Raw genomic sequence first — 12,129 nt, 5'->3', positions numbered from 1 at the left:
GGTGTTTAGATTCAGGGGTGGAAAGTTTTGGCGTGTCACATCGGGTATTATATATGGTGTCGTATGGGGTGTTCGGGCACTAATAAAAAACTAATTACAGAATCCATTAGTAAACCGCGAGACGAATTTATTAAGCATAATTAATCCGTCATTAGCAAATGTTTACTGTAGCACCATATTATCAAATCATGGAGCAATTATGCTTAAAAGATTCATCTTGCAAATTAGTCACAATCTATGCAATTAGTTATTTTTTTAGCCTATATTTAATACTTTATGCAGGTGTTCAAACGTTCGATGTGATAGGGTGTAAAGTTTTTGGATAGGATCTAAACATGATCTTAATACTTCAAATATATGTTCGTATATCTGATGTGATATATAGGGGCAAAATTTTTTACCAACTAAACAAGCCTTTAATGGAGTTACGGAGTATGAGTGGTACGGTGGTAGGCTGGTAGGTAGGATATTGTCCCAAAGTGCATTTACTGATGTCTTCACTCCTTTAACTTTTTGTTGTTGTAGTTTTTTCATTTCACAATTTTGTAATGTCTATTTTTATATAGGAATAGGAAAAGTAAAACTAAACTAACTCTAGTCCAGAAATGCTCATCCATCAAACCAAAGTATGGACAAATCAATCACAACAGGACATTGTTTCAACCAAGAAGAAATCAAGATAAAGTTGTTTTAAAATGAATTAGAAACAAATGCCCAATGACAAATGTATGGCTAGGCATGTAAAATGCTCTCCAAAGTCTGTGGTTAATCTCTATAGGATTTTGTAATATATAAGTCACGAAAAATAAATGATTTTCTAGAAAAGTCTCTGTGACAACAGCTAGAGCTTTGCCTTCATTCTTTTCCATATGAAAAAAATAAAAGAGCCATGCACAAGGATGCTCATCATATTTTTAATGGCATTTTGGAAGTTTTGAAGTTTGCGAAACAAGAGAGCACACCTCAACGTGGGGGTTGCTAATGTGTGCTCGATCACACACGCATTCAGGTCAGTGCCCGAAAATTGAAATCCCCTTTATCGTCTTTCTCGACCTCCACTAGTAGGAGGGGAGGGCGCTGGCTCCCAATAGCACACACGGAATGTGGAAAGAACGAGGTGTGCAGTGGAATGTCTGCTTGGGAGGAGGTGCAGAGCGATTTTTGTTTCTTGTGTTGATAAGGTGGACCTACTTTTTATTATTGGAAGTCAATTTTTAGATATATGTTGGCGACGGGAATTTATTCACACCTAAAAATCTGATTAGGAATCCTAAAGAAAGAATTTCGGAATGGACTTTTAGGCATCTGTTTATGGTGCTATAGGAGGTCTGCCATTTTGATACAAAATCCGTAAATCCCCAGCCTCTCATCTATCGGTGGGCCCATGGTCACGGTGGTCCACTACTTGGGTTATAAAAACCCTAAATCCCTAGCTTCCAACACCCTCCCCCCTCCTTCTTCCTTCCCCAGGCATTCCTCTTTCTCTTCACGTGGCGGCGGCGGCGGCGCTTGCTTGCCTTTTGTAGCGTGTTGTTGTTTCTTCCTTACCTATCTTGCCATGGCGTGGTCTCCTTGGAGCAAGGGGAACACCGAGTCAAATCCTATACGCGCTCAGCATCATGGGGTCCAGGTACATCTCTATCCTTATTTATTCTCCTTGTCTTCTTTGTTCCGTTGGTCGATGAAGTCTGTGTTAAGAAGGTGCTAGGTACAAGTCTGCTAGTAGGATGGAGCCTAGCACATAGGTCATGCATAGAATGTACTATGGAGGTTAGATTCGTCAGGTGGGAAGATGTATTTTGGCATCAGCGAGATGATTCGACAGATTAAGGGTGATTTCGCAAACAACAAGACATGTTCCAAGCATGAATTGGATCCAGGTGATGAGATTGATTGGACGCTGTGCTCTATAGTTGGCCAAAAGGCCCACGACACGGAGATTTGGCCCAGCCTAGGCACGACACGGCTCAACTGTTGTCGAGCTCGTGCCGGCCCAACCCGACTGTTGGGCCATGCCTGAGCCTCTTCCTCGGCACGACGTGCCGGCCTGGCACGCACGGTCCAATGATCAGCACAACCGCGATCCGACATCCCCCGTTCCCGTAGGCCGTAGCCCTTCGGCGGGTGGCCCAAAGAGATGAGGGAGGCAAAATAGCCTTTTTAAGTATGGTAATATGTTTGTTTTGGGTTAAAAATAATTATCTAAAAAATATTATTTTAAATAGCATATAAGTAAAAAAGGAAAAACAATTATAAAAGGTTAGAAAAGATATAAATATCTCATATTTCCAAGTAGCAAATATTGCCTAAGAAGGATTAGAAAAATCATCGTGATAGGTGCTTCGAGGATATTTCCCTGTCTGCTCGGTGTCAACTCCAACTCCTTATGTGGTGTGGATCCCCTCAGGGCCCCTTTGAAACGCAGGATAGGAAAAACACAGGAATAGGAAAAATGTAGGAATTGAAGTTGTATGTTTTTCCAGTCCTACAGGAATTGAAAACACAGAAAATGGAGAGAAGATCCTTTGATTACACCACAGGATACACTCAACAAAGGAAAGTTTCACAAGAGGTCTAACCTCTTGCTTATTTTCCTATGGAATTGATCATAGGAATGCAATCCTATGGAAGTTTTCCTATCCTCTTCCTATGAATCAAAGGGCTCTATAGGAAAAAATCCTTAGGAAAATGAATCCTCCAAAATTCCTTTGCTAATCCTCCATTTCAAAGGAGCCCTGAGGTCTTATCTCTACTTTCCCAACTCACCTCTCTTGTTTTCAGTGCGAACACTTTTCAAACTGCTAAACGGTGCATTTTTGCAAAAATTTTGTATATAAAAGTTACTTAAAAATCATATTAATCCTTTTTCAAATTTATTTTAGCTAATACTTAATTAATCATGCGCTAAACACTGCTTCGTTTTGCATGGGAACCCTCGCTCCGAACACAACCCCGGTGTAGTTGCAAAAATAATCTCAGATCAGTTAATCCTCATTCTGCATATTGAAATTAATTTTGTCTCAGACAATGCTACTTGAAATTGATCTAATAAGAAATTGAACCCGCACATGGTGGAATCACAATCCACTTGGTTACATCCGCCCCTTATCGAGCTAAAGGATTTTCTCATTTTCTCCATTCATCATTATTCTATTTGTTTTGACCTCCATACTTCGATCAAGATATTGGACATCCAATGCCACTCTTTCAAATGGAAAAAAAGAGTAATAAGTTTTGACACGAAAAAAACAAATCCTTTTGTAGCTCATCATTTATTGGCAAATATAGAAAAGGTCGATCTGAAAGTTCTGTTTGCATGTTATTTTTGGAAAAGAGTGTGTTATTTGTTTAGTGTTGGTGTGAGTGTAATCACTATTGAGGAAGGGAACATCTTTAAAAAATAGTTCACCTTTAATTCAACTCTAATCAAATTAATTTGGTGTGAAAGAGGTGTCTTAATTGATCTCATCCGTAGAAACATAAGAATGACTATGAGTTTGCCAAATCCTCATATAGGTTGTCAAATGGGTTGGATTCTTCTTGTCCGCCCGGGCAAGCACGTGTGGTTCACAGCTCAGGAACAACACGGTCTGTTTAGCTGAGGGTCGTGCTGGCACGACCTGTCTAGCCACGTGATGCTTGGGTTGCTACCCGACCCGGCGTGCCAGCACAACAATTGCATGTAGTAAGCCAGCACGATATGGTCCACGAAAAGCACATAGCTTGGCCTGTGAGACCGGATGGCGACCGATGACAGACGAACAATCGCCAATCGAGCAACTGCCATCCGAGTAGGAGCCAGGAGGAAAGGAGAACTGAAAATCGAGGAAGCCAGTGCCTCAGGGTAGAGGAAGTGATGGAGGATGCTCGTCGACGTAGGCCTACACAGTAACGTCGTTGTGTGGCCAATCCCATTCGTGAGCACAACCACTAAGCATGGCGGTCACTGTGGGCTCACTAACTCGGGGCAAAGGAAGTAGGAAGTGAAGGGCCAAAACAATGCTTGATGAGGAGGAAGATGAATGTGCTACCGGTGAGCGGAGAACCTCGCTACTATATTTGTAATTTTTTTTCTTGGTATATATCAAATTTGGGTTAACTGGCCTCCACACAGCCCACAACCTAATCGTGCTAGACCAACACAACATGACCTGACATCTCACTGGATCGTACATGGGCTCTAGACTCAGCACGTGGGGCCAACACAGCACGTTCCATTTGGTGAGCCATACCTAATCCAACGGTGTCCAAACATACCAATTATTTATTCACCATCTCAACCCTAGAGAAGAAGTAAAATAAAAATCCACCGTCTCAAACGTTCATCATTCTTGGGAAAATGGGAGCAGAAGGGGTAGGCGAAATTACTAATTTACCCTCTGCCATTTTGACTCTATCGTGCGTGAGTTTTGCCCTTGCCCGCCTCCGCCGATCCCCATCCATCCCGCGAGTAGCGAGTAGGGCTTCCTCCTTCTTGCTGCTTTTGGCTGCTGCTTCCGCGCCATCCATCCTAGTGACCACATCCTCCGCCACCGCCGCCACCGCCGATCACCATCCATCGCGCGAGCATGGTCGCCGTCGCTCGTCCTGCTGCTTCCGCCGCATCCGTTACGCACATCCTCTTTCCCATCTCTCTCTCTCTCTCTTTCTCTACCCACGCACTTTTTCTTTAATTTGCGTTTGCCCTAGCTTCTTGTTCTACAAATTTGCCTTAGCCTTAATGCTAGTAACAGTTTGATGGTTCCCAAGAAGGTTTGGGGGGTTCAACTGAACCCCCATTGTCCCATGTTAGATCCGCCGCTGGTGAGCCAGCAGAAGAACAATGGGAACTTGGCAGTTGTAGCATTTAGTGCACAGCTTACGACTCCTTTTAGCGCTTCCAAACATTTTGGCACTTGCATATTTAGCTGCACATGTTGGCACTTTTGCATTTTGGCATGAGGTGCGATCTTTGTTGCTGTGACAAATTGTAATTTATAAGGTGATTTTGCATCTTGTCCTCCATTAGCTTAGAAACACGCTCAACCATGGCCATCTATTTCGGCATCTCCCTAAAAAGTCCCTCTTCACTTCAAGTCAACTTAGGATGACCTCAAAAGAAGCCTCTTTTTTTTCTTGGTAACATGGTATATGGGTGAAATGAACTTCTGTTTGTGCATTCAATCTTCCAACATTTTCAGTTTCTGGATGATCCATTTATCGTCCATTTCTTTTGTGGACATGCAGAGTAGTCTTTCGGAGTTTAGTAGCTTTAGTTACTTACAAGTTTTGAAAAAAAAAACAGGTTGTTCAGCTTTGTTTTATCATTTGTTTTTTTTTTGTTTGCGCCCCAATGCTTTACGTTTCATGACCACAGAGATACTGGCGCTTTCTTGAAACTATACTTACGCTGTGCTATTTGCTCTATGGATTTAATTTACTACGGCAAAGTCAATTGTTTTATTTGCTTATTGAGTTGTGTTTTTATATTTATCCCATTTTTTTTAATTTTTTTGTGTATGTTTATTTCACATTTACAGTTTTATATCTCCACAAGACCGTAACATTGCAAAAGTGAAAACAAAAATATATGTAGCGACATACATGACATTTTTGTTTACACTGCAGAATGAAATGGTTTGTGGGATATGTGGCAGTGGTCATGACCAAGATAGAATGGCAAAATGTATTCGGTGCAATGTCTATCAACATTGGTAATCCTTTCTTTTCCTACACTGTCTAATTTTCCTCTTTATTGACTTGTACATAGACATCTGCCTATATACACCTATGTACCAATTCATTGCTAGCATGTTTATTTGTCAGCATGCTTGGAGAGAAAACTGACCCATAATGGAAACAGAAATATCTGATATGAAATTTGTATGGTTATTTTAATAGAGCAAGTGACACGGACATTTTATAGCTGGTCCTGAATGTACCATTTTTATTTTTTTTACCCAACATAAAAAACATGTCTTTATCCATTAGCTTTTAAAGTTATTTAGGGAAGCTCCTGCAGTTGGTTGTTAAACATATATTCAAATCACTGAAAGATTTTCCATCTGCTTTTGAAGTTATTGCTTCCCAGTGGTGACATATGATGTTCCTGATGAATGGTGTTGTTGTGAGTGCCAAAACAAGTCCAATTGGGACCAAACTCCTAGTCAAGGTAATATTTTTTTCTCATTTAAATAATACAAACCATCTCATTTTTTGAGTTAATAGTGCAGATCATAATTCTTGTCTGCTCATGTGAAGGTGGGCAAACTATCAGGAATAGAGTCCATCAAGATAGCCTGAAAATTCCAAACAAGTTTGAAAATGCCAAAGTGAAATACATTTCTTATGAAGAGGCGTCATTATTGAATAATAATGAGAGACCACCAAATTGTAGGTCAAATTTTCATGTGCGACGTACAAATAGTCATGTCCGTCCTGCATCTCCTCCAAATGCGAAACAGTCATCTAGTAGGAGTGACAATCGTGCGTATAGCCAGTTCCATCGCAAATTTCCAAATGGGCAGCAGTCCCCCTGTAGGAGTGACACTCAAGGGCCTTTTCTGAAACGAGGTGATGGTGCAAGTCAGAACCAGACAGAGATTGCTGGTATAAACATGAAACAGAAAGCACAATCAGGTATATTGATATACCTAGTTTTTCTTTATCTATGAAATATTAAGCTATTGCATCAACCAGAAAATGACATTTAGAAGAAAACGTAATCAATGGAAAACAGGTGAGATGCTTCGTCCATGTCATAGAAGCAGAGCAATTAGAGGAAAAATTGACTTTCAGGTTCAAAATGAGCAGAGGGAAAAGAAGGTAGTTAGTGCAGATAAAGTAACAATGAACCCCCAGAGTCGGGATGATCCTAGAGAAAAGAGTGGATCCAATGTTACAGGTATTACACATATAAAAAGCATTTTCTTGATGGATTAACATTACAATTTTTTATACAGTATATTCTTTTTGTTAGCAGTTCAAACCATAATTCTGAACTTAATATATTTTTGTTCAAATCTCAAACCAAGTTTTCATGTGTTATTTATTTATTATGGTCTATTGTCCTGCTCTAGTAGGTACTGATATTGGACGTGGATCTGAAATGAGTCCAGACAATGATATAGGCATGCTGGTGGTCATTAATTCAAGTGTGGAATATGCAAGACAACCTCCACCAGAAATTTGTTGGACGTGAGTAAAACATGCTATATTTGTTTGTAATTATTTTATTTCAGCAATCTTTACCTTTGTTCTGGTTAAAATGTGAACTGAGCTTCTGTTGTGGTTCCCATAGTGTGGTCACTCACTTACTACCCTACCGCTTTACAAAACTTTGCATAGGTGCACATGTAGAGCCAGTGATTCCATTTTCATTGACTGTTACTCTGATGACCTACGTTACGCGCACATTCAGTCATTACTGGACTGCAGGTCTGCCGCAGATCTGCATCTACTATTGGTAGTATTTAGCATGTATCAAGTTGACATTGACGAGAAATTAAACAGTTTACTACAGCAATTTCTTTCCTCACCAAATTGCAGATGTGGAGTTATACCTTTTGAAATATAATAATTGAATAGTATGAGTGTTTTATGTGGTTGCATGCTACTGTCTGTGTAGTTTCTTTTCTTATGTATATATACCATATATGTATGGTAGGTCTGTATTCACCATTTTCAGAGTAAGATTCACAATGGTTTTCTTTTTTCTGGAACTAAAAATCGCATCTGCATGGTCAACTTTGATATATGTTTATACCTAAGATAACAAATGAACAGCCTCGGTTCAGCTAGCTATACCCCAATGGGACTGATTTATTCTTTGCTGTAAGATTGGCAAAAGATCCACATGACCCACATAATTCAAAAATATGTCAGAATTAGTTATTGATCTATTGGACATAATGTACAGTTTCATTCATAGTTGCACAATAAATGACCATTTTCATTGTAATTTCACGATGAAAGTTTACAAAGGAAATCAAGGGTGTAATTAGGGTAATATTTTCACTCTGTACCCCTTAATGCTGTAACAAAATTGAGTTATATTGCACCTTTTTTTTATGCAAGCCTATCTCTTATTTTCTCTAGGCATGAGCATGTGAAACATGCCCATGCAGATGAACACTCCTTCGTTTCTCACTCCATTTGTTTGAGAGGTGCACCACTACCTCTTTTGAAGTAAGACCTACAATTTCAAGGTTATTGGTTGTTGATGTTAGTTTTGGGTAAATTGAAAATTTATCAGCTATTCAGGAGTGTAATTAACTACATATCATTGTATGAGTAAGCAGGAATATTGTATGGTTGAAATATTGTCAACTGACCATTCTTTCCAAATTGGCATTTGTAATCTTCTCAAAAGTAAAAGAAACACGGAGACAATAGCTCCCGTAATCCCATAAGGTAAAGAAAAACAAGTATCAGTAATGCGTCTATAAGTCATTGATTCTGTGTGTTTACACCCGGCAAGTTCGGTCATTGATCCTTCAAAGGTTCGGACTGTCTTCTTCCATTGTGCTGAGCCAAGACGCAAATCGCTTCTTTAGCTGGTGGTTCAGGGTAGTGAGAGATGTTGAAAAGGACTTAAAGAAAGATTTCAATTCATTTGTTATACTTGTGGCTTTGGAGATCTGGGAGCATAGGAATGGTAGTGTGTTTGATGGCATAAGTCCTAGTGTGATGTCTGTAGTACAAGCAGTAGCAAATGAAAGTGCCCTTTTGTGCTTGGTTGGAGCTTCTAAGCTCCGGGATTTGCTCAGTAGGCCGCTAGTCCCTACCGAGTAAGGGGGTTGTTCTGAGGCTTTTGTAATTGTAAGACTGGTTTGAGTTTAGGGCTGGGGTTCCTTTTCCCTTCCCTGTGTTTTCTCTACTGCTTGTTCAGGAAAGAAAAAAGGAGACTATATTCATGTCAGAACTTAAGGATCACAAACAAAATTGGATAAATGACAATATCGCATAATTCAGTAGTCATTTTATATTCACTATTTCCTTCTAGGCTAGCTGCCTGAAGACAAAAAAACACTAATGCCCATTTAGTAGTCAGTGTGACTTTTTACTCTACGAGGTGGCATGCTACCATGTTAAACATCTAGGTCCTTGAATATAATGGATGATTTATGTTACATGGGTGTAACTTACAATTAATCACTGTGTCAAGTTGATTGTTTCAGTAAGAGCTTATCTTACTATGTTATCCTCTGTCTTAGGTTTTTATAATTTAGGTACTTTAAATGTTTTTCATCTCTTATTACCTTGTGCAGCATTGATTTCATTTGTTTAACTGCTATTTCTTTTGCATAGGAATTTTACCTCATATAATGAATTTACTTTACTAGAGATGATTTAATTATACATAATAGAGTGAAAGTTTCTGATTTTCTTGTGCTCTTAGGGGATGCTTTCTTGTCTCCAATGGATCAAACTGTAATCCTGCTGATTTTAAAGCTTACTGCCCATCAAAAGTGTCGTCTAAAGTTCTCAATGTCATCAAGAGCATGCCTAGTATAATAGAGTTGGATATATTGCCTCGAATGGATGAATGGCCAAAATCTTTTGAGATAAATCCACCAGTTTATGAAGACATTGGCTTGTTCTTCTTCTCCACTGAACTTGACCGGTAGGGTTTATACTGGTTCCATTGACAAATACTTGGTGTTTATATGCTGTTTCATGTTCTTCCTTTCTTGTCAATACATATATGAATGTTGATGCATTTATTTCTCATATTTTTAGGAATGGAAAGAGTCAATCTCATGTCATGGAGACGAGCTGCAATTTTGTTATGAGGGCATATATCAACAATATAAAGTTGCTGATATATTCCTCAGAAGTGCTTCCACCTGATTCCCAGTGTTAGTTTTTTACCCTCTATTATGATTTCTACCTCTACAACAAAACAAAATAATTCATCCTTGTAATTAATTTCTCATACTTTTGTGCTCAACTAACTTTTATTGTGAGTCTGCAAAAATAATATATTTTGGTTTAAAAAGATAAAATGTAATTACAGACTGATAGCGAGGTTTTAATTTCTACCATGGTAACAGGGATTGATGGAGAGAGCTACTTATGGGGTGTCTTTGTGGATCCCAAGAGGAGGCATAAGTCTATGCCATTTGGTTCCATTTCTGCATGACCTCTTGCTTTCCTTGGGCATAGTGAAAGGTATATGTGTCTGTACAATATGATTCATGCGATTGATTTACTTAATGTTGTGTTAATAGCTTTTTCTCTCTTTTTCTTGGTTTCGCTATTATTTTCTCTGAAAAGTTTCATTCATCACAGTTAACTCTTTAGATTTATATGTCTCCTAAGTTAAAGCGCGTGTAGAATATTCCCATTGATATTTTGAGAACTACTACTCTACTCTAAGGTATATCTTTGGCTAGCTTTGCCTAGTTTTACTGCTGGGTAAGGGGGAATCGTTGCCAGGGTATCAACAGCAAGGAAAATAGGAAGTGAGGTGCCTATTTTCTTTATTTATGTGATACTAAGATCCTCCTTAGTATCATTCATTCTTATTGAATGAACCTACGCTCACTTGGGGTATGTGGGTGTACATCCCCACCATCAAGTCCTACTGGATTCACTTGGGTGCCTATTTATTTTCTATTAATTTGATGCTGAGTTCCTCCTTAGTATCCTTCATTTTTTAAAGAAACAGCAAGGAAATCCTTGTTCACATAACGCAAAACCAAAATCAAGCCAATCAAGGGTGGACAATGAGAGACCAAACAATATGTCCTCGTTTTGCCAACAATTTGAATTTGAGTAATTTGATGCGATGAATTTGTGAGATAGTATGTGGTAGTTTATTCCAAATTTTAGACAGTGGAAGCTTTATTGATATGTGGAAGACAAGATGCGGTATTCTGTATAAGTTATAACTTTGGTCATTGGAACATATTGGCATCTTTTCTTCAAATTTCTGTCAGTTTGTTTGATCATGCTCATCTTATGTAGGTGTGGCTGACTCCATGGATAACTGAGAGGACGCGTTTGATCTATTTGATCACATGGCTGAAGGGAGGAATCTTGAATTGATGATTTGGGAGGATTCCGGCTTATAGGACAATAAATAATCGTTGTTTGGTTCAGAAATTGAACCACCGATCTGTAAAACTGCATGTTAGTCTCACAGATTGTTGGAATTACAACCAACTATGCACTGTTTGTTATATTGTAGAACAGATCAGCCCTAGTACTTTTATATACAAATAAAATGACATAATGGATACTGAAATTTGCAGGTAGCAAACCCATCTAAAAAAGCATATCGCTATATATCCTTTTTTTTTTTTGGCTCATGTAGAGTTCTGTTTAGTGATTTAAGCACGCATTAGTGCAAAAAGAAAAAAAATAGTTATGCTTGAATTTGTTCACAGCTGTGTTTGGCCCTTTACTGAAATTGCAGAATGCCATACTTTCGTACATAGCATTGCATGTCAATAAACATACTTTCATACAAAGAATTTGTTCACAGCTGTGTTAGTTATAGAATTGGGAACTAATCCTTCAAGCGTATAAAACAGAACAGTGAATTAGCACAGGATTAATTAAGCATTAGCAAAGAAAACTTGAAAATTAATCAATATGATTTTCTAAAGCAACATTCCTATGGATTTTTTTTCTAAAAAAAAAATCATTTAGCAGTTTGATAAACGTGTGTATGAAAAACAATAGGATAGAAAAACAATAGGATAGAAATTGGGAAGATAGGAATAAAGAACAGGTTATTTTGATTGACATTTTGCTGGGCACGACGGGGATGGAAAAGCTGTGATAGCATCGAATCCAACTAGCATTAGTAATCCTGTAAGTCATGCTAGTCCAGCAGATAGCGTTGCATCCGTCACCTAAGCCAAGCTCGACAGGGATGGGATGGTCGTTCGCTTGCTTGCTGCTCCCCAGCGCGCGCTCCGTCTCCCTCTCGCGTGTTGCGAACTTGCGACTGCTCTGCTTGGTGCCTTGGTGCCTTGTCACGTGAAGTCACTGATATCTGGCCCCCGATAATTACTACAAGAGTACTTTGATGTTTTGTAAGACAAACTTTAGATTAGGTTTATAGAAAAACATGTCAATATTTTTGACACCAGATAAACATGCTATTAAAAAAATATGTTCAATGCTATATTTAATTGG

General features: G+C 38.8%; 1 protein-coding gene across 2 annotated transcripts; it reads left to right on the top strand.

Annotated features, from left to right (window-relative positions):
* The first annotated feature begins 4,414 nt into the window (after positions 1–4,414).
* Positions 4,415–11,372, top strand: LOC127764992 (uncharacterized). 2 transcript variants are annotated; one of them, XM_052289773.1, is made up of 10 exons: positions 4,415–4,607; positions 5,608–5,693; positions 6,057–6,151; positions 6,241–6,618; positions 6,719–6,883; positions 7,059–7,176; positions 9,380–9,604; positions 9,721–9,839; positions 10,035–10,152; positions 10,951–11,372. In XM_052289773.1, exons 1-9 carry the CDS (start codon positions 4,569–4,571, stop codon positions 10,121–10,123), a joined length of 1,314 nt encoding a protein of 437 aa, XP_052145733.1. In that variant the 5' UTR covers positions 4,415–4,568; the 3' UTR covers positions 10,124–10,152; positions 10,951–11,372. The 2 variants fall into 2 exon arrangements, with proteins under 2 accessions (XP_052145733.1, XP_052145734.1); XM_052289774.1 differs by having other exon boundaries at positions 7,062–7,176; positions 10,951–11,367.
* The last annotated feature ends 757 nt before the right edge of the window (positions 11,373–12,129 follow it).

This window comes from Oryza glaberrima, chromosome 3 (genome assembly GCF_000147395.1).
Source record: "Oryza glaberrima chromosome 3, OglaRS2, whole genome shotgun sequence".
NCBI lineage: Eukaryota > Viridiplantae > Streptophyta > Magnoliopsida > Poales > Poaceae > Oryza > Oryza glaberrima.
The sequence above is the reverse complement of the archived record's forward strand: the minus strand, read 5'-3'. Positions and strand labels throughout refer to the sequence as shown.

Bases quoted from the DNA above. Each gene is read 5' to 3' on its own strand.
- LOC127764992 (XM_052289773.1), top strand. From the start codon at position 4,569: ATGGTCGCCGTCGCTCGTCCTGCTGCTTCCGCCGCATCC. The intron at 6,152-6,240 runs GTAATATTTTTT...GCTCATGTGAAG, and splicing joins GGACCAAACTCCTAGTCAAG to GTGGGCAAACTATCAGGAAT. The intron at 6,884-7,058 runs GTATTACACATA...GTCCTGCTCTAG, and splicing joins GAGTGGATCCAATGTTACAG to TAGGTACTGATATTGGACGT.